Source organism: Osmerus eperlanus, chromosome 1 (genome assembly GCF_963692335.1).
Source record: "Osmerus eperlanus chromosome 1, fOsmEpe2.1, whole genome shotgun sequence".
Classification (NCBI taxonomy): domain Eukaryota; kingdom Metazoa; phylum Chordata; class Actinopteri; order Osmeriformes; family Osmeridae; genus Osmerus; species Osmerus eperlanus.
Window position 1 is genome coordinate 2,003,516 of NC_085018.1, and position 20,877 is coordinate 2,024,392.

General features: G+C 40.7%; 1 protein-coding gene across 1 annotated transcript; it reads left to right on the forward strand.

The window, feature by feature from the left end:
- Positions 1-1,389: 1,389 nt before the first annotated feature.
- LOC134040725 (zinc finger protein OZF-like) lies at positions 1,390-20,444 on the forward strand. The gene is made up of 2 exons (XM_062486811.1): positions 1,390-1,656; positions 18,794-20,444. Exons 1-2 carry the CDS (start codon positions 1,464-1,466, stop codon positions 20,068-20,070), a joined length of 1,470 nt encoding a protein of 489 aa, XP_062342795.1. The 5' UTR covers positions 1,390-1,463; the 3' UTR covers positions 20,071-20,444.
- Positions 20,445-20,877: the final 433 nt, after the last annotated feature.

The following is a 20,877-nucleotide window of genomic DNA, read 5'->3' on the forward strand; positions in this document are numbered from 1 at the left end:
AGTGTTTACTTGAGCCCATAACAACACTCCGATCATCTGTTTAGCGAGACTGTGTAAACCACTGCAAAACAAGACAGGTTTACCACAGTAGCTAGCTACTTGGAGTCTATGCATGGTAGTGTCAGATTCACAACCGAGTTAGCTTTAATGAAGTATATTGATTGTTCAGGTGGATCCCTTGCCTGTTGCACAAATTCATTCATTCAAGTCAAGACAAAATCCCCACTGATGCTAGGCATGATTTGAAATCCCTTCCATGACAAGTTATAGCACCCCAAACAACCTTTTTAAAGCACTACGAGTAAGTTATTCTTTACAGCAGCAACCCAGTCATCCCGTTGTCCCATATTCAAATAGGACAAAATTACAGCTGTTTGAACTTTAACCAAATCTGACAATGCTTGCAACTGAACAATCAAATGTCTAAGTCTGCGAATGGCTTAGTAGGATGAGACGTAGTGCTGATGTGCGAAGGGTGGTGGGTTCTAATCCAGGCAAAGGTATAAACTTTTTTATGACAGAAATTACTGTTTCAAGTCTTCTGGTTAATCCCAGTGTAACTATCTATTATGTCAATTTTACAACATTTTGCCCTGTTGAAGGAGGAATCCGCCATTGCTGCTTGCAGCTATATTTACATATTTGGTATTGCTGGATTCACCACAAGCCCACCTTTCCAACAGGCCATCATATGTGCTTCTATGATAATCCCTGGCAAAGTAACCACAAATTAAATGAAAACATTCTGCATAGATCTTGATTTTTGGCAGGTTCGCCTCTTTTAGGTATGTGTTTATATGTCTCTATTCCATACATCAATATATTCACATCCAGTCTTTTCTAGTAGGTAAAGCAACTTCCTAACTACAAAAATGCCAAGTTTCAAAGCTCTCAGAGCTTGTGTGATTGATCTGCATTAGTTTATATGCCTTAACTCCCATACGGACAGGCTACATTTGAGTCCTTTTTTGGTTTTGTGGTGTATAACAATAAAAAGGCGGTGCTTCCAGGCGCTTCGCAGCGCTTCGCAGCCAGTGTGTCCCGAAGGTATTGGGCAATCTGGTGTGAAAATGGTCCTAACCTATATTAGGCTAGTGACAAAATGTTGAGATACCCAACAATCATCTCTAAGGTCTCCCATATATGAAATGAATTCTAGCTAAAATTGTTAAATTTATATCCTATTATATATTGTTTTCGACCTGTCTGAGTAACCCACCCTACGCGCAGGCTAACTGCATTAAAATCGCATGCCTTTGAACCTATACATTAGTATGAAGAGCCATGTTAAATACTTTGAACCTGCAACACAAAATACATTTCCTTTGGTAATCATAGCTGGGGTATCACCGGAACAGCTTGACTTGTTTACCATCCGGTTGGAAAAACGCGCATGAAGAAGGAGAAAGCTAACTTCATCGAACTACAGTTTTGTAAACTATACGAGGTTTTTAACCACCAAAATGTCTCAACTAAATGTGTTCAGGGATTTTCTCAATGAGCGATTAACAACCTCAGCTTTGGAGATATTCGCGGCCGCTGAAAAATTGTTTGCCGAGTTCGAAGAGGAGATTTTTCGTTCGAAGGAGGAGAGCACGCGACTACAACGCTTGTTGGACATTGTTACTCAACCTGAGATCAAGCTTCACCGAAAAGGTTCGATTAATACCTACAGTTGATAATAATCTGCTGTATATACATTAATTATATCTTTAATCATCTAGCCAATTTGGTTTAGCACGGCCATACCGAGGTGTCGTTTCAAAATTAGGGTATTAAATAGAAAAAAAGATGAATGTATTAAGACCCGTTTCTTGCGATTGAGTGGTTACTAGCATAGAGCACTAGCTGTGTCCCAAACTACTAGCTAGCTATCTGAGTGTCATCCACCAGATTAGCAGACTCAGGGCTCTCAAGTGTCACGCATTGAGCGTGACAGTCACTCATTTCGGTCTTTTGTCACGCCCTCCCGCCACACATTGTATTTCTCACGCAGAAAAAAAAGATTTATTATATATTTAATATGCCGCAGCACCCAACCAAAATTCCTCTGGGCGCGCCACTCTCACTATGGAACCGGCAGGAATCAAGCGTCTCCCTTGGAGTTCTTAGTCGAGCTTGCCACTTATCAGCCAATCAAAAAAAAGAAAGGGTCTACACAATAGCCAATTGGAAAATAGCAACATTGTATCTGGGTAAGATTTAATGCAACAACCAATGGAAAAAAAGCATATCCTGTAATTTTTCACGTGATTCTGCTACGTCTTCCGAAAGTTTCGTTCACCTACAGAGCAAACCACTGGAGCTCGAGCAGAGTAGGCCAAGTCATGATCTCCTGTTTTAAGTTACAACAAATTCACAACTTGTTTGACACAAACAATGACAACTTGACTGCTGTTAGAAAATGTTTCCCAGATAATTAGCATCAGTTTTCCATGAGTGTCTGTAACTTAACCAACAGTTTTACAGCCTGTTCACTGACAACACCTGCTCAGAACAAGTAGTTCATAGATGTAGCTGGTGTGTATCAGTGAAACTCACTCCTCAGGTATGTAACAGGCCACCCGCGTCGACGGATTACTAGCTTTTCGTTGGCGTAGTTGGTAGTGGGGGCACTTGGGATGTCAGAGGTGGCAGGTTCGTACCCAGTGCGGGACGAACATAGGCCCGATACCTCTGACGGAGTTTGCAATACCACGTCTGTTACTTAAAATTGGCCTAGTCATATTTTCGTTATCACACGATGACTGACATATTGTTACATTATAAACATCTCTTTCCAAATAGGCGTAACAATTTTATTAGCACTAAATAAATTTAAGTGTTATGCATAGTCGATGTTATAGGTCACTTTTAAAATAATGTCATATTTTATCATTATATCCTGGCCATGGATGCATTAATCATTGCTGCCTTTCAAAGATGTCAGGTAAAAAGCAATTAATTAATTAATTAATTAATTTTGAACCCCTCCCGGGGGAGAGACTCTCTTGCCCGTCTTCAAAACTTGAGAGCCCTGCAGACTTTAGCGTTATTGAGGTAAGCCAACAAACATTAGAGGTAATAACTCAATTCTAAAGAAAAGGCCAAGCTAAGTGCTCCATACTAACTTTTTTCCAAGGAATACATGTGCTCCTAAATGAGGAAATGTAGGTGATGAAGTAAATGTTTGTAGAAAAATCTTTGCTGCTAGAATATGTTAAAGGGGTCATTGATTGATTTTATAGGGTACACTGTTCCTTAACCCTTGTGTTCTCTTCGGGTCATTCTGACCCATCAGTCATTGTTACCCACCGTCGTATTGTGACAACTTTACCGCATACAAAAACAAAGTGAAGCATTTTCTTTTAACCGTCGGGCTGTCTCAGACCCTCCACATTGCGAAGGTTAAAAGAAAATGATTTTTATTTGTTTTTGTATTGGGTAAAATTGGGTAAACACAACGATGGTTCGTTATGAACCTTTGGGTCATGTGACCCGAAGGCAGCACAAGGGTTAAAGGGGTGATTGATTGCAAAACCGATTTTACCTTGTCATAGTTGAATAACGACAGTTCGGTGGGTAAAATGAACATACAGTGAACCTCAAAGTCCATTGACACCTCTTTCCTATGCAAATCTCAAAATGAAAAAATTTGGCTGTAAAACGCTTTTCAACAAAGCCACCGGACTGACGTCAGTCCGGGGACCGCCTTTTTTGGCTCTGGTCTGTATCTTTGTCACGCCCCAAAATTTAGATTAGGACCAGCCAACTCACTGGTGTTCTTGCCCAGTCCGAGGTAGCGTAGATCTCCGATGCTAGTTTAGCTGCGCGCTGCTCTGTGCAGGCTAATTCTAAGCAATTACAAAGAATAACGTTTTGAAGTATAACAAGGATATTGAAAATGGACCACGGTCGTAAATGCTGTGTTCCAGGCTGTACAGGGAGGCTAACACTCATAGTCTTCCCAAGGAGCCAAACATTCGACAGGCATGGCTGCTGTTTGTCTATGAGAAGATCCACTCAATTATTCATTTGCTCTGAACATTTCACCCAAGACAGTTTTGACAACCTTGGACAATTTCAAGCAGGATTTGCTAAGAAGCTGACCCTGAAAAGATGTGCTGTTCCGACCGTACGCTCATCGCAACCGCAAGCTGTAAGTAGGCTACAGTATGATTTTGTTGCTAACAGTTATTAGCAATGCTAACGTCTCCTGTATCTAGCATAGGTAGAATGCTAAATACGTTTCTAAACACATCAACATACTTTACTTAGCAAATGACTCTAGCTAGACTAGCTGTCGGCATTAGAAGGGAAGCTTCCGAAAAAATAGCCAGAAAACAAATAGCAGTCTGGCCTATTGCTAACGCCTGTCTAGATTATCTATTTGAAAGAACTGGAGAAAGGCAGGTGCTAGATACAGGATACGTTAGCATTGCTAATAACTTACCGACAAAATCATACTACAGATTGCGGTTGTGATGAACGTAAGGTCGGAACGCACCTCTTTTCAGCAACAGCTTCATAGCAAATCCTGCTTTAGCTACATTGTCCCAGGTTTTCAAAACCGTCCTTGGTGAAATGGTTCACGCAAATGTGTCGAGGGTCGAACTGCACAGGGATCTTCTACGCTACGGTATAGACAATCAGCCATGCCCGTCTAGTCAATGTTAGCTAGACTCTAGCTCATCTGCTTTTTATTAACGCTGATTTGCAAGGAATGCAAGAACAGCTAGATAGCGAAAACACCTAGACTGTAGGCATGTAAACTAGTTTAGCTTGCTAACGCAAGAGCATAGGTAGAATGTGTGATGATTTAGCCTAGTTTATTGGCAATGGGGCTAACGTTGTTTCATGTTCCTAACTGTTTCATTCAAATAAATAACCTGTGTTGTTATGTAAATCTACAATTCACGATGCATGTTTGTCCAGATCTTTGTCAGGTTATTTTTCAGCAAGATTTCTAGAGCTAGCGAACTGAAGCTAAGTTGAATCACGATATAGTTTGGTTGCTATAAGCTGAAGATTAGGGTCCGAATAGGGTCTGTAACATTGGTTGGGCTGAAAATGGTCCGGGTGATGTTCTACGCGCCCACGAGAGGTTTTCTCCCTTTTATGGTATGCTCATGAATATATAGATGAGCTGCACACTGATTGGTTGGTTTACAACGAGCAAAGCTGCGGAGCAAAGACGCAACATAGGCAAACATGCATTGTGAATTATAGATTTACATGACAACACAGGTTATTTATTCGAATGAAACAGTCAGGAAAATGAAATATGAAATTATTTATTTAACGCTGCAGCGTTTATTACACAATGTTCATTTTTGGTGCAGCGTTTATTCGAGGGCGGCGTTTAATCTAAGAAATACAGTATTCTAGGCTAGCTGTGCTAGCATGCTAACGTGTCTTTAGACTAGGGATGGGCAAACCGAGGCTTTCCGAAACACAAAGACAATTGAAACATTTGAGTCGTGGCCTTTGAAACTCTCAAAACTTTTACTCAACAGTGACGTCTGCTGGCAGCTACGACTATGGCATACACAACAGTCTTATAGCTAATTCCACAACATAATCGTAATGGTCCTTGTGGTTGAACGGAATTATTGCCGTCCTGCAAAGCAGATGGTGTGGTATCGAATCCGAGAGCGATGGTTTTCATTTAACCCTTTGACACGTAAGTTCTAAATTTCTTGACTGCCCCCACAGCGTGAGTTCTTTTGGCGCGTGAGTTTGTTATTAATTTCAACGTTCCAGAGGTTGATTATGATGCATTAAAACGAATTTCCAGGCAATTTCAGCACTTCTCGGTTCGCATTTGAAATTGACCTAGTTTGCACCCCGTATTTGTGACGACTACTCAATTCATTGATTATTTTGTTTATCCCACCTTCTCGTGACGTATTTCTCTTTCAGTTTTTGCCAAACTAGCTAGCTCGTAGTGTAGTAAATTGTCAATCAACAAGTTAGCTGTTGCTAATTATCTAGGCTATGTTACGTTGTTTGTGTGGTCGGACTATAACGAATACACAATAATTCAGATACATCCAGTCAGTCTAAGTTGATTGCTATGCATCGTTTTGTTTTCTCTAGCTGGCTTCCATCTCGTAAACCTACTGAGTTGGCAACACAGCCTGTGTTCACAAAATAAGTAAGGAAAATAAAACGATGCATCCTAGCAAGTTAGTCTGACTGGATGCACCTGCATTATTTTGTACTCGTTTTAATCTGACCACACAAACAACGTAACATAGCCTAGTAAATTATCAACAACTGTTGATAATTACTACTTTTCTGGGAAAACCTTTATGGTAAGTAGATTATTTATACACACAAGTTATACACATACCTGTGGCATGATATTGAGATGAAAGCATGACCTGTTGTTGATTTCCACGATCTGATGTCTTTGCTGGCTAGCTCGTAGTAACTTGCTATGTTTAGTCTAATTAGAGCAAACACAATAATGCAGACATCCATTCTAAATTGATGGCTGTTTTGTGATCTCTTGCTACCATCTACTGCCATTCATTTCCGTGTTGATGGAACATTTATTATTCCTCATTTATTGTCAGGCCACAGTTGAATTATTGCAAAAATGAGGCAAGTGTAATTCGTTTGGAAAATCTAGGCTAGGGCTACTTGATGGATGACATGTAGAATAAACCAGACGTTATGCTTATTCAATATAACAACCTATTGAAATGACAAGACAGTAATGTATGACTGTAACGTTTCATAGGGTAATAAACACACCTCTTGTCATACCACTTGACTGCCTGCTGTTGACCGTTTTCTATATATTGAACATCTCCCTTTCTAATTTTACAGGTGAATGTGAATGTTGGCCCACACAGGCCCCGTTCCAAGAGACAGAAAATGTTGAAAGAGGGTTGCACTGCTGTACAAATTGTCCATGTATAGTACTACATTGCCATCTCTCAGGTGTGCAGAGCAAGTAAGGTACAAGGCACAAAGCAACCCATCCCTGCTGAACATCAACTAAACCGTTGAGCACCTAATTCCTTGGTGTACCAGCAGTGGCTAAAAGCCCATCTCCCATCCCACATCTTCACCACATTGCATAGAGGGACTATAGAGAGCATCCCGAGGAGCTGCATCACGGCCTGGTTTGGGAACTGCACCGCTTCGAACCGCAATTCTGCAGAGGATAGTCAGGACAGCCAAGAAGATAGTCGGGGTCTCTCTTCCCTCCCTCACAAACATTTATGCCTAACGCTGCATCCGCAAAGCCACACGCATTGTGGACAAACCCATGCACCCCACACGCACCTGTACATCATCAGACTCCACTCAATATTTTTGCATATGGATGCTACCTCAATAACTGATGTTCACATATGGTATTAGTATGTTATGTTTACATTCACATATTGTATATTATCTGTATATTTATATGGAAGCAAATCGTGAACAAAATGAAAATGCATTTCCAGAAATGCTTTTTCATTTTAAGAATGTGGCTGCATTATTGGACTCAAATTTGAAAATGAAAATGCATTTCCAGAAATGCAAAGTGAACGAAAAAGCATTCTGAGCGGCGCAGCAGAGTGTTTGCATTACATCTGTATTGCATTACATTGCAAATGTGCCGGGAAATTGATTGAATTGCCGGGTCTTTAGAGCAGCGTTCCCCAACCGGTGCCCACCGGTCCGCGGACCGGTACCGGTCCGTGGGTCATTTCGTACCGGGCCGCACAAAAAATAATTAATAACATTATTTCATTTTAATTGATTATCAGAGTCTGAAAGACGTTTTATTCTGAAAAATGACCGGATTCTCTCCTTCTCCGCGGGCCTTTTCCCCTGAGCAAAAAAGCTCTGCAAAGACGTTTGTTTACTCATTTTTTTAGCAAGTTTGTGGGCTTTATTGAGCAGTATCATGCGCGTCTCTGCCTCTTGATACAAGACAAGTGATAGTTACCACTCAATGAAGCCTGTTTGAGACAACAACTCTATCTGTGTTTTGGATGAAGACTATCCTGAGATTGCCACTAAAGCACTGAAAACCCTGCTTCCATTTCCAACATCAAGCGGGATTTTTTGCTGTGACAGCAAACAATCAAACAAAATTATGGAATAGGCCTAAACTGGATATAAGGAACGCACTTCGGCTGTCACTGTCGTAGCTTATAGTCTCGTTTACACACAACAGTGGGACTGACACATCGAAAGCTAGCTAGTAACAATATAACGATGGAAAACCAGGCTAAGAAACTTAAAGATGGGGCTGAAAAATTAAGAGACAAAAATACATCACATTCACTAGACATGGTTTTGTCAATTAAAAAAACGGCTATGTTTATTTTACATAAAACTCCAAAAACTATTTTTTGCTCAAATCAGCTAAACTATTTTTCCGCGCGCTCGCATTAGGTGTGGAAGTCACTAACTAGGATCACATCAAACCCAGAATGTGCATGCATTAGCAGCGCAGCTGTCCAGGGCCTATCTTTCCTCCCTGTCCGTCCCTGCCGGTCCGTGAAAATATGTCTTACATGAAAGCGGTCCGTGGCGCAAAAAAGGTTGGGGACCGCTGCTTTAGAGGATGCATCACAGATCATGGCGCTCCCTCAAATTGTGCAAAGACTATTAGAATTAGCTGAGCAGGTAGAATCTAATAATATATCTGAGTCTGATGCCCGTGACCGAGTAGAACAAGTCATAGAGAGCTTGGCTGCATACTCTGCCGTCACAGATTTACACATTAATAGTAGCTCTGCCACTGTTTTAGTCATTGTTTGACATCAAGTTGCTCAGTCTGTGATGCGTCCTCTAAAGACCCGGCAATTCAATCAATTTCCCGGCACATTTGCAATGTAATGCAATGCAGATGTGCACACCGCCCCCTACCGAACAAGATGGATAGCTCGGTCAGCAGGGAGCTGAAGAAGAGCGGCTACTGACGTCACTCTGCTGCGCCACTCAGAATGCTTTTTCGTTCATTTTGCATTTCTGGAAATGCATTTTCATTTTCAAATTTGAGTCCAATAATGCAGAAAAAAGCATGAAAAAGCATTTCTGGAAATGCATTTTCATTTTCAAATTTTACATTTCAAATTCAATTTTGGTATCTATTTGCTGGGGCATGTTTTGAAAATTAAATCTCAAATGTCTATTTCTTTTTCATTTTAATGAAGTGAAAGATTGAGCACTCTTGAAGAAGAAAATTAAAATGCAAATAGGATGATTGATTACTAATTTCATTTATGAGTCAAATAATGCAGCCACATTCTTAAAATGAAAAAGCATTTCTGGAAATGCATTTTCATTTTAATTTTGGTCACGATTTGCTTCCATATATTTAGGAGGTTCCCTATATTTTAGATTATCATAGATGTAATCTGTGTACTTATATGTTATGTTATGCCAGGTTGCCTTGCGTTGTCCTAAGAATTTCAGTGCCCAGTCTGACCTTGTGGTGTTCTGTGCATCTGACAATAAAAGACTTGAACTTGAAGTATCCCCACCTCTTTGTGTCTTGGGGAATTTGTCACAAATTTCATCTTGTCTTGTTGGACCAATTTTATTTACCTAATTCTACTTAGTTGTTGTAGTTGTCTAGGTTATGTCTAGGTCCTGGAAGAATGTTGTTTTGTTTCATTGTGTAATGTAAGTGTATGATGACAATAAATGCCAGTTGACTTGTCAAAACAACAGACCCAGATATCCCAAGCCCATCATGATCCTGGATGTCCATAGTGGATCCTGTGTAAAGGTCCTAAATATAGCAGTGATGTTTTATGGCTCAATGTTTGTGCTAATGATATTCCTTGATATGTAATGTGAGAGTGACGTGATTGTACCCTTTCCTGGACATGTACCTGAAAACGCCTGAAACAAATTCGGTAATACTGTGGTAAAAATTAAGAAACGTGTTTGTGTGGGTTTTTTATAGGTTGTTGCGAATTAGGGTTATAACTTATTACAGTCATTACTGTTCCGAATTTGAAATATTCATATAAGTGAATCTACAGTGATCGGATATGGTATAGGATCGAATGTAGCTGTCGACAAGCTAACTTGGCTATAACCGATCGTGTGGGCTGCCATGTTTTTTGTTTTGATCAGTACTCAATGCATTGTGGGTGTCAAAGGGTCAACGAGATAACCTACTCTTCTCACGAGAAAATACTGATGTGTACGGTGTCAAGTGGTACATCATCAAAGTTCATCTTTGTTGCCGGAACGCAAAAAAATCAAAGATGGCCGCAAGTAAATACGAGACGAAAGACAGACGAATGTCGGATGTTTTAGATGCATATTTGTGAATGTATATCTATTATTTTCGATCTATGGTTGGTTGTACAATAGTAAAATATGTTGAAAGTGAAATGAAAGTGATAGCCAAGTCAAGGAATACGGATAATATTATGGTTTACTAGGTGGCGTGAGTAAAAGCGTGAGTTATTTTTGGTGAGCTGTTAGCTAACATTAGCTAAAACTACCTTGTCTGAACGTTTTCATATAGATAATAAAGGTAAACTTTCTCAAAATACACAGTAAATTGAGTCTTATGTTTATAATATACACGTAGGCTAATGTTTGACTCTCTATTATGACGATTATAAACAAAACTGGACGTTCTAAGGACGCGTTCTAATCAAACCTGTGTAATCGTACGCTCCTGGGCCCAGCCAGAACTGATCACACAGGTGTGATCGTACGCGTCAAAGGGTTAACAAAACAATCAAATCATGATTTTCGAACAGTTTGAGACGATAAACTCAGTGTAAAGTTGTTACATGTTATTTTATACATCTTGAAGTGGCAGTAAAATTATCAAACAGGATTTCGCTAATGGTACACAAGCAACTAACTTTCTGTAACGTTTTCTAACTGTCTCTAACTTTCTAAATCTCTCTCAAACTTACAATTCTCTCAGCCAAGGTCTCACGCATTCAAAACTTTTGGTTTTGCCGCCTCATTTTATACCCCGACACGTCAGTGCGACACGTTCCGTTCAAGATCACGTCACAAAACGTTTCGAAACACTGTCACGTGACCGGAAGTGTTCTTAAAACCGTCTCAAAACGTTCCGATGCAGTGAGTGTTGAATATGTCGACACAGTATCGACACCGTAGTACCGAGCGGTCCATCACTACTTTAGACAAGCTTTCTAGTTCGCTACATTTAATGTTCTTAGCTAGTTTTAAAAGTACGGTCTTCTAAATCACCGATTTAAGCAACGAGCAAATGTAAATGTTAGCTCTATCTCATCTGCTTTTTATTAAAGATCCCATGACATGCTGTTTTTGGATGCTTTTATATAGGCCTTAGTGGTCCCTTTAATACTGTATCTGAAGTCTCTTTCCCGAAATTCAGCCTTGGTGCAGAATTACAGGCACTACGAGCAGTCCCACAATGAGCTTTCCTCAGGACGCGCTGTTTCTGTGTCTGTAGCTATAAATGCTGTGAGGAAGAAAGAGGCGGGGCTAACTGCCATGCTTCGGTCGTTTGCAAGCCATGATGTCTTGAGGAAAAACCAATGTCGCGCTCGCACGGTTGTAGCTCGTTTTTTTTATTGGTGGCCCAAATTCTCTGTGCGAGCAAAGCAGAGAAAGGGGAGGTAACCTTCAAAATATTGCATTAAATACATATTTTGTTGACACCTCCTGTTGAGCATGAACGACAGCTTTAAAATACCTTAAACTCCAAAAATTCAGTGACAGGAGAAAAGTTACTCAAAAATATTTAATGTTCATCTATGAAATACAATTCATTACATTTCTGCAATTTCACAGTTAATACAATATAGTTCCAATAAGTATCCCGTACCATTGAAAACATAAGGTTTGTGCTCACTCTATAACTGTTGTTAAAATGTTCACCTCGGTCAATATTTAATTGTTTGTAGCCTAACCACTCTGATCGAAATTTATAGACAATACAAGGAGTGCACCCACGCAGAAACATCAATGGTGTAATTATTTTAATGAGCGCATCCACTCTAGGTGGGCAAAATGTGTATTTCCAAAATAAATATTGGTTACTCCATTTGACATTTTCAGGTAAATTCAGTGGAGTGGATGGATCAGCTGGTTGTAGGGTTTGTGACGTTCTAAACGAGTGTTGCCAACAGGGACGTTGTAAAGTGCCCTCTGGTGGACAAACTAAGCGACGCCAAAACTCATAACATAAAGAATGTTTCGTCCGTAAAAATAAATAAAAATCATATAAATATTAATTTACCGGCCATTAATAATAATAAATGCCGATACTGATAGTTTGGAAAATGCCTAATATCGTCCCACCGATAAGTCAGTGTCACCTTTCAGGAATCTGCACTAACTTTTTTACCAAGGAGTACATGCACTAGCCTGGTCCTAACCAGACTCTCGTACATTTCATTTGTACAGAGAGTCTGTCCTCGCTCCATTGACAAGCGTTGACTTCCTTGTAGGCGGGTACTCTGTTGAAGTTTAAAACTATTGGATCTGCCCAGAGCCAGTCTGATCTGCCATAACCAATCGCTAGCGTTTGCCAATTCCTTCACCACTACTGTAACAGAGCTAGCTGCCGTAGCTGGAAAATCAAACTGTTCCCGAACCCCGTGGGGAGGAGGGCCACAACATCATGGCCACCAACAAAACTCAGCAAAACTTGTTCTTGCTCCGGCTTTAGTTTATAGATATTCGGCAGTGTTGCCACAACGGACCGAATGGCTTCGCTCGCATCTTTCTCCGCCGCCATTACGGAACTACAACACAAACTAGCGCACGACATCAACGTCATCGTTCTCAGCCACTCCCTCTGTTCGCTGATTCGCCGGTAGAAAATCTACCGGAGACATCTGACTTACGTACCTCATGGCCAGACCTAGTACAGAAGCAAAATCAAAATTGAGCGGAAGTACGTAGGAGGGCAGAGCCAGGCTATACATGCACTCCTAAATGAAAAAATATAGGAGCACACAAAGACAATGTAGGAGCACAGTGAAAAATGTAACAGAGTTTCACAAACTATTTATTACGTATTAGTGGTGTTACACAAACCACCACCTAAGCCTATTTTTTTAGCCTGGTTAAGCGTTAAACACAAGTGTTAACTACTTACACTTAATTTAGAGCATGAGGAGTCAACTCCTCAGATGCTGAAAATAGTTATGTTGTTAGAGCCGCTTGTAATTACGACATTAATATTCATAAGTAGCTAACGTCAGCTAGCTAGATATGTGAGGCGACTGACTTCGAGCGAGAAGACTGGACTAACTTAGTTGGCAGTCATACGATATGTCCGCGAAATGACTTGTTGTCTTGGAAGTAGATAGCCAGGAACATTCCAGTAAGCTCATGTGTAAGTGACTGAAAGCACACATACCACGGGTGGGGCAGAAGGGGGTGACTGGGACAGAGAGATGTGTTGCTATAGCAACGGTGCAGAAGTGCAATAATATTTTCTGTTCATCTTGAAACTTAATGAAATGATTGCGGGACAATTTAGAATAATGGCAGGCCGCCACAGTCTTTCCAATGAATGGGAAACACTGATATGTATATTGTGTGAGTGTGTGTGTGCATTTAGGGACACATCTGTGGAATATGGAAAGCCAAATGTGCCAAAACCTGTAATTTTGCGTTAACATACCTACCCCTTTTTGAAGTTGGGACCAACTTACCCACCCCCTTTTGTCTGCTTTGAGCTGTTCTGTAGGGTTAGATCAACTTGTGGGGGTTAATCCATAACAATTTTAAATTAAAATCTTTATTTAAATGTAAACATCATATTGGATACAAGCTTGATTTTTTTCTCAATAAGTAACCAGTAGCTTACAAAATAAAGTTGTCAATAATTTCACTGCCATATTGCCATATTCTGAATCCTCTCCAGAGGATTCTTAACCTATATTGTTTTAATTAAGGTTGAGTGGGGAATTGTTTTCTCTCTTGCAATGATCGGTGATCGATGATATCTGGTTTCCCCTCAGAAATAAATGAAGTAGTAGCACCCACCAGTTTAACTACTAGGCTACATTAATAACTTCTTAGCAAGTTATTTTTAAGTTTAACAGCCTGACTTCATTGATCAGTTGTTTGGGGCTGCTGTGATACACCGACTCACAGCGATATCAGCAAGCCCTCAGCATTAGTACCGTAGCTAAAAGTCTAGGAAAGTTGAGGCTACTTTTCGCTAGGTACCTACCTACAAACATGTCTTAATCTGCTAGACAAGTGGGTTCCCCTTCGTTCTTTTGATGTCATGGAGCCGACCAGCTAAATTGGTATTTAGCACTATCGTTGCTACCTGCATATACCTACAGCTGGCAGCTATGCTCCGTTTTTCTCCTAGATTCAGACCTAGCCCCGGTAAATTGTAGAGCTAGCTAACTACTACACTTCTGTTGTGTGGGAATCGCAGGAGCTAACCAGTTGAAGGGCGTACAAAAATACAGGAACACCCTACAATTTCCCCAGAAATTGTACCCTCTATTTAGTTATGTTATTAATTTCTTTACAATATTTTCAGGCTTCAACCAGTGCTGCTCAGGCAGAAAGACAAGGTCAGGGAGAGAAAGAGAGAGATTCGTTAGGCATTGCAGAAAGAGTAGGAGAGGAGGACAGCATCCAACATGCTGCTGTTAGAGAGCCAGCTGAAGCAACAGGTGAGGTGGACAAATAGATGTAGAAACAGGCAGGTAATGCTGGGTACGCACCACAGGATAATTAGGCCGATTTCGCCCCTTCCGACAATCCTTGGTAATGTCCCGATTATCAAAAGAGTATTATTACTATCGTAATGACTCTGACCTAGCTCTGTCTCGACAGGAAAAGCACACTTCAAACTCAGCCCAGGTCAAATCAAATCAATCCTTTATTTGTACAGCTCTTTTTACAGCCAACGTCACAGAGGGCTTCACAGATGCCCACAGATCAGCACCTATGGCCAAGCTGAAGCCTCAAGCCACAGTGAGTGGACCCATGCCTCAGTCAGGACCGCAGATGAATCCCCTGCTCTAGTCTTTACTGGGCGACACGGCAGGCTTCCCTTCATCTGTATAATACGAGAATCACGGCGGCTTTTAGGTTACACAGTAATAAGACAACACAGTAATAAGTCATATTCATTGCTATTGAAATCAAACCATTTACTTGCATATTCAGTTCACTGTGAACTGTGGGCTTGCTTCTGGCTAGTGAGAAGTCCAATGTCAGGTTCCATTCCTGTCACAGCCAAAGACTGATGCAAATGTTCATCAGTGAGTCTTGATCTCATTGGATTCATGCGTGAAAAGGTTTGCTCAGAAATGTACGTGCTGCCAAAAACGGTTAGTGGACATCTTCATTGCTTTTTTATGTTTGGGTATGTCTTGTTGGGGAGGGCAGCATAGAATTCAATGAGACTGTTGGGTTTAAATGCGTCTTTCAGAACATCACAGTTCTGCAACTCAGCCAACTCAAACTGATAAGAAGGCATGGCTTCAGGCAGCAAAGGGGTTCTGTAAAAGGCGGATTTCTTTAGCGTGGACATGTAGCTCACGGAATCGCACATCAAACTCAGCATTTCCAGCGCTTCCACTGATTTTTCAGCTGGGAATGGGGCCGCTGGTTTCTCAGCAGAGAGGCTTTGGGTAACAGGGAGATGGGTAAAGTCTTGCTTTTGCACTTGTCCCACAAGCATTGCTAGTTTCACCTCAAATGCTTTTATGTGGAATAACATGTCACATATTAGTTTCCCCTTGCCTTGGAACTGCAAGTTGAGGCCGTTCAACATTTCTGTCACATCTGTTAAAAAGGCGAGGTCCCATTTCCATTCTGTGTGGATCAGTTCTGGGACAGTTTTGCCCTTTGTCAGAAGAAAGGCGTTGATTTAGGGTAGCAGCTCGTAAAATCGCCTCAAAACTCTGCCCCGGCTTAACCATCGGACTTCAGTGTGGTAAAGCACATCTCCGTGAGCAGACTCTAGCTCGGAGAGAAAGGCTTGGAACTGCCTGTGTTTAATTCTGTTTGCTCTAGGGCTGAACGATTAATTGCATTTGCGATAATATCGCCATGTGACAAAACAAGATTTTGTAATCGCAAAGGCTGCGATTTTACTTTGGTCACGTGACATGCAAGAGTAACGCAATTTGCATACGAAGGATCAACTTTGCACGTTACACTTTACCTTGACCTGTACAATGGCCTCGACAGAACCTGACACTACAGACTCTTTGCCAATTTTGCCTTTAAAAAAGATGCCGCACAGTGTCAAGTATTGTGCAAAACCTGCCTGGCTAACCTTGCAACCTCACGGGGCAACACCACCAACCTAATTCGGCCCTAAACAAAACACCACAAAGCCATGTACGATGCATAGCTAAAATGCTGATCACCAGTGTGTCAAATAAGCCAAATAACACCCGACAGGATCACTGATCGAAATGTTTCAAAGCCTAACTCCATATTCATGTACGAAATTACTCAAGCAGTGACAGCGTTCATCACGAAATATATGATGCTCCTCGATAATACACATACAGTAGGATCACTATGGCTGTCAATGCCAAACTGTGTCTGTAACGCTACTGACTGGATCAGAAATATTCAGACAGTGTTTATTTTTCTTTTAAGATTTTACCTTTAGATGCGTGAGTTCTAAATATTTCCGACGGTCCCCACAGCGCAAGCTTTTTTTCCAAAACGGTAGCTAGCTAGCTTTTAGTTAAGCTACAGTTAGCTTTGATTTACCAAAATATTTTCGAAGAGGTACAGGCGATATGTTTTCCTTAATTTTTCTGAACTTTGTGTTATGTTGCTGACTGGAGATCAGTATTATATATATATATTTATTAATAATAAATCATATAATAATCGCATATTAAATCGCAATTTTTCTTTTAAGATTTTACCTTTAGATGCGTGAGTTCTAAATATTTCCGACGGTCCCCACAGCGCAAGCTTTTTTTCCAAAACGGTAGCTAGCTAGCTTTTAGTTAAGCTACAGTTAGCTTTGATTTACCAAAATATTTTCGAAGAGGTACAGGCGATATGTTTTCCTTAATTTTTCTGAACTTTGTGTTATGTTGCTGACTGGAGATCAGTATTATATATATATATATTTATTAATAATAAATCATATAATAATCGCATATTAAATCGCAATATTAGTCAAAATAATCGCAATTATCTTATTCTCCGAAATCGTTCAGCCCTAGTTTGCTCTGATGAAGTTTATACATGACACCACCACCTTCATAACCGATTCCCACTTCAGAACTTTGCAGCACAGTGCTGGTGAATCAGGCAGTGGACTTGTATCGGGGGGGTGAGACCTCTTTCCTCCATTTCTCTATTTATGTGTTATGTGTCCTATTAGCTCCTATTGGCCCGCTCGACGCGCCAACCATACTAGGAGCCCCGTCGGTCGTGATGTTGGCCAGTTTAGACCAGTCTAGATCCAACTCTCCCATCGTTTGGCACAAATATCCTCCCCTGTTGTAGTGCCTTTGAGACTTTGTAGGACTGCTAGCTCCTTGGACCCTTCAAAGTTTGAGCTAACTAAAAGAAAAATGAGCAGCTGTGCTGTGTCCTGCACGTCATTGCCCTCATTCAGTGCTAATGCAAATCGAATTATTTCTCTGCAAGTCGAATTATTTCACTTTCTCCTTCAGCTGGGCATATACGTTATAGGCTACCCCATTTCTTGAATTCGTCTGGTGATTGTACTTGCGGACAGACTCACCACATTTAAGACGTCTTTCTTATTGGGGCACACCTCCTCCGCAACAGCATTTATACATTTCTTGACAAACTGACCATCACTGAATGGTCTACCTCTGGTTGCAATCAGTTTAGCTACCTGAAAGCTAGCTCGAACGGATGGCTGGTTCAACTGGGTTTGACGTGCAAACGTATTCTGCTGAGCTAATAGTCCACTTTTTAGCTTCGACACTCTTCGACTGCTCTCATTTAGCCTTGTAAACTCGCATACTTGTCTCTGTGGCGGGTTTCATAGTGTCGGCGCAGATTGTATTCTTTGAAAACAGACATGGTTTCTTGACAGGTGAGACAAACAGCCATTTCTTTTTATTGAGCAAAAAAATTATCCCTCGTCCACCCTTGCCTGCATTCTGAATCTACCTTTCTCTTTCCTAACCGTTGGTGGTGGGTGAATCTAACAAATAATTAGTTTACGTTAATAATTATAGTTAATAACTAAGGGACATTGTAATAGTTAATAACTAAGGGACATTGTAATTGGTAATAACTAAGGGAAATTTTTGTTTGAAAGCCAACCTTCATTATCAAATACAGATATGCTGTGCTGGCGCATAGGCTACCACTTGTGAAATGTGGGACTTTTTTAAACAGGGGTTGAATAGATTTCGATAGTTTGTAATCTTTATGCGGTCACTGTGCTGGTAATTTTTTAACCGGTTCGCACATACCTATTTTTAGGGGCAAATGCGAGTGAAATACTTGCACTGTAGAGCCCTGCTTTTTCAACTTTTTTTTTACTAAAATCTGCATTCAAGTTAAGAACATAAATATTAGGTTTAACTGGTTGTGTAACTTTGGATAGAAAGGTAGACCGACCGGTCACTGTATCAGCTCACAGCGGGCACTGTGCAGTAGGCTAATTAGCCAGCGTTTTGTAAGAAATTAAATCAGGTTGCACCACAACAATTATTTGCACTTGCACACATGCTCCCCAAAATATTTTGAGGTCACATAGATACAATTTTTCAAGCCTTGGATGTGTAGCATATTATGCTAAGATCACCACAATTGGTCTGGATTTAGCTGTCAGACATGTTGGGTTGCATAATGACTAAGTTGATCACAAACATACTCTTCTTCCCCCCAGATGTGCAGCAGCTCTCTCTCCCGGAGCCCCCACAGATTAAAGAGGAACAGGACCTCTGGACCAATCAGGATGAAGAGCAGCTCCAACGACTGCAGTCTGAAACCACAGACTCCATGTTCACTTCTCCCAGTGTGAAACATGACTCTGATCAGGAAGGCTTTTCTGAATGTTCACATCTTGACCAAACTGTTAAATTGGAGAACAGAGAAGAAGACTCTCTACCCAGCAACACAACTGAGGAGCAAATCAAAGCAGAGCCTGATGGACAAAATTATGCAGCACCAGAACCAGGCAGTGACTCTCAGCCCCTCTCTGTTGTAGCTCCAGACTGTCCTACAGCTCAGGAGGAAGAGGAACATGGAGGAGTGCTGCTTCTTCAAAACGGAACACGAAACAGTGAGGTTCTGGAAAGGGAAAATATGCCACAGAGACGTCATACAGAAGAGAAATACTATCAATGTCAACAATGTAACAAACAGTTTGCTCAGAAGGGTAATTTGGTTAAACACATGAAGACACACACAGGAAAGAAACCTTTTCAGTGTCAACAATGTAACAAACAGTTTGCTCTGAAGGGTCATTTTGTTGTGCACATGAGGCAACACACAGGAGAGAACCCACATCAGTGTCAACAATGTAACAAGCAGTTTGCTCAGAAGTGTAATCTGGTTATTCATATGAGGACACACACAGGAGAGAAACCTTATCAATGTCCTGAATGTAACAAACTATTTACTCAAAGTAATAGTCTAACTGGACACATGAGGACACACACAGGAGAGAAACCTTATCAATGTCAGGAATGCAGCAAACAATTTGCTCAACGTAGTAGTCTAGCTGGACACATGAATAGACACACTGGAGATAAATCATATCCGTGTCAACAATGTAACAAAAGGTTTACTCTGAAGTCTAACCTGGCTGTGCACATGAGGAAACACACAGGAGAAAAACCATATCAATGTCAACAATGTAACAAACGTTTTGCTCAGAGGTGTTATCTGGTTGAACACATGAGGACACACACAGGAGAGAAACCTTTTAAATGTCAGGAATGTAGCAAAAGCTTTACTCAAAGTAGTTCTCTGATAAAACACAAGAGGATACACACAGGAGAGAAACCTTATCAATGTCAGGAATGTAGCAAACCCTTTTCTCAAACTAGTGCTTTGTATGCACACATGAGGGCACACACGAGGACACACAGGAGAGAAACCATATCAGTGTCAACACAGCAACAGGGACCGTATTCACCAAATGTTTTATATTACCACTAAGAGTTCTCCTAAATAGCAGTAAAAGTTCTTAGGTAAGAGTTTCATCTTTAAAAAGGGGAGAAATCTTAAGCCAATACAAAGGGCGGGGTTGAACTTGTTGCTATGGATAATGTCAACAAGCTTACTAACAATACCCACAGTGATTGGCTAATAGGGGGATGGATCTCTGTCAAGTATTTCATCATAGAAATATTGTGTAACAAGGTATTATGTTGTGATGTGTAAAGTTTTAGAAATACAATTTTTCCCATATTCAAATAAAGATAGGGTGTAGGTTGTGTCACTAATAAATCAAGTATGTATATATATAGCTAATTGTCAGTCTCTTACACATGCATCTCGTAAACAAATAGCGAATATGTATAAAGGCAGTCGTAAGAATTGTTGATGTGGGGTCTGTAGAGGGAATATTGTTTGATGCATTGTTATGTGTTCCACTGATCAATATAAAATACAAATAGATAATGCAACAACTTGCAGGGTTAATTAAGACTCATAAGTTGTGCTAAAAAGAAATTCTCGACTCTGATTGTACGGATTGATTGTATTGTTAGTGTGAGTGAGCCATTGACAGATGAGACATGGGACAGCTGCAAGTCTGTATGGTGATTGTGGATGTACCAATGACTTTTGAGAACTGTGCTATAAAATGGTCTGTTGAAGGATGTTCTTGGGGGTTCAGGGCCATCAGCTGCGTAATGCTGGTGTCTGCTGGACTCTCCGGTTCCATTCTAGAATGCTAGATGGAGCTGTATGGAATTGTCTTTGTGTTATTGTCTTATGTTTGTGTGTCGATGATATGTTGGT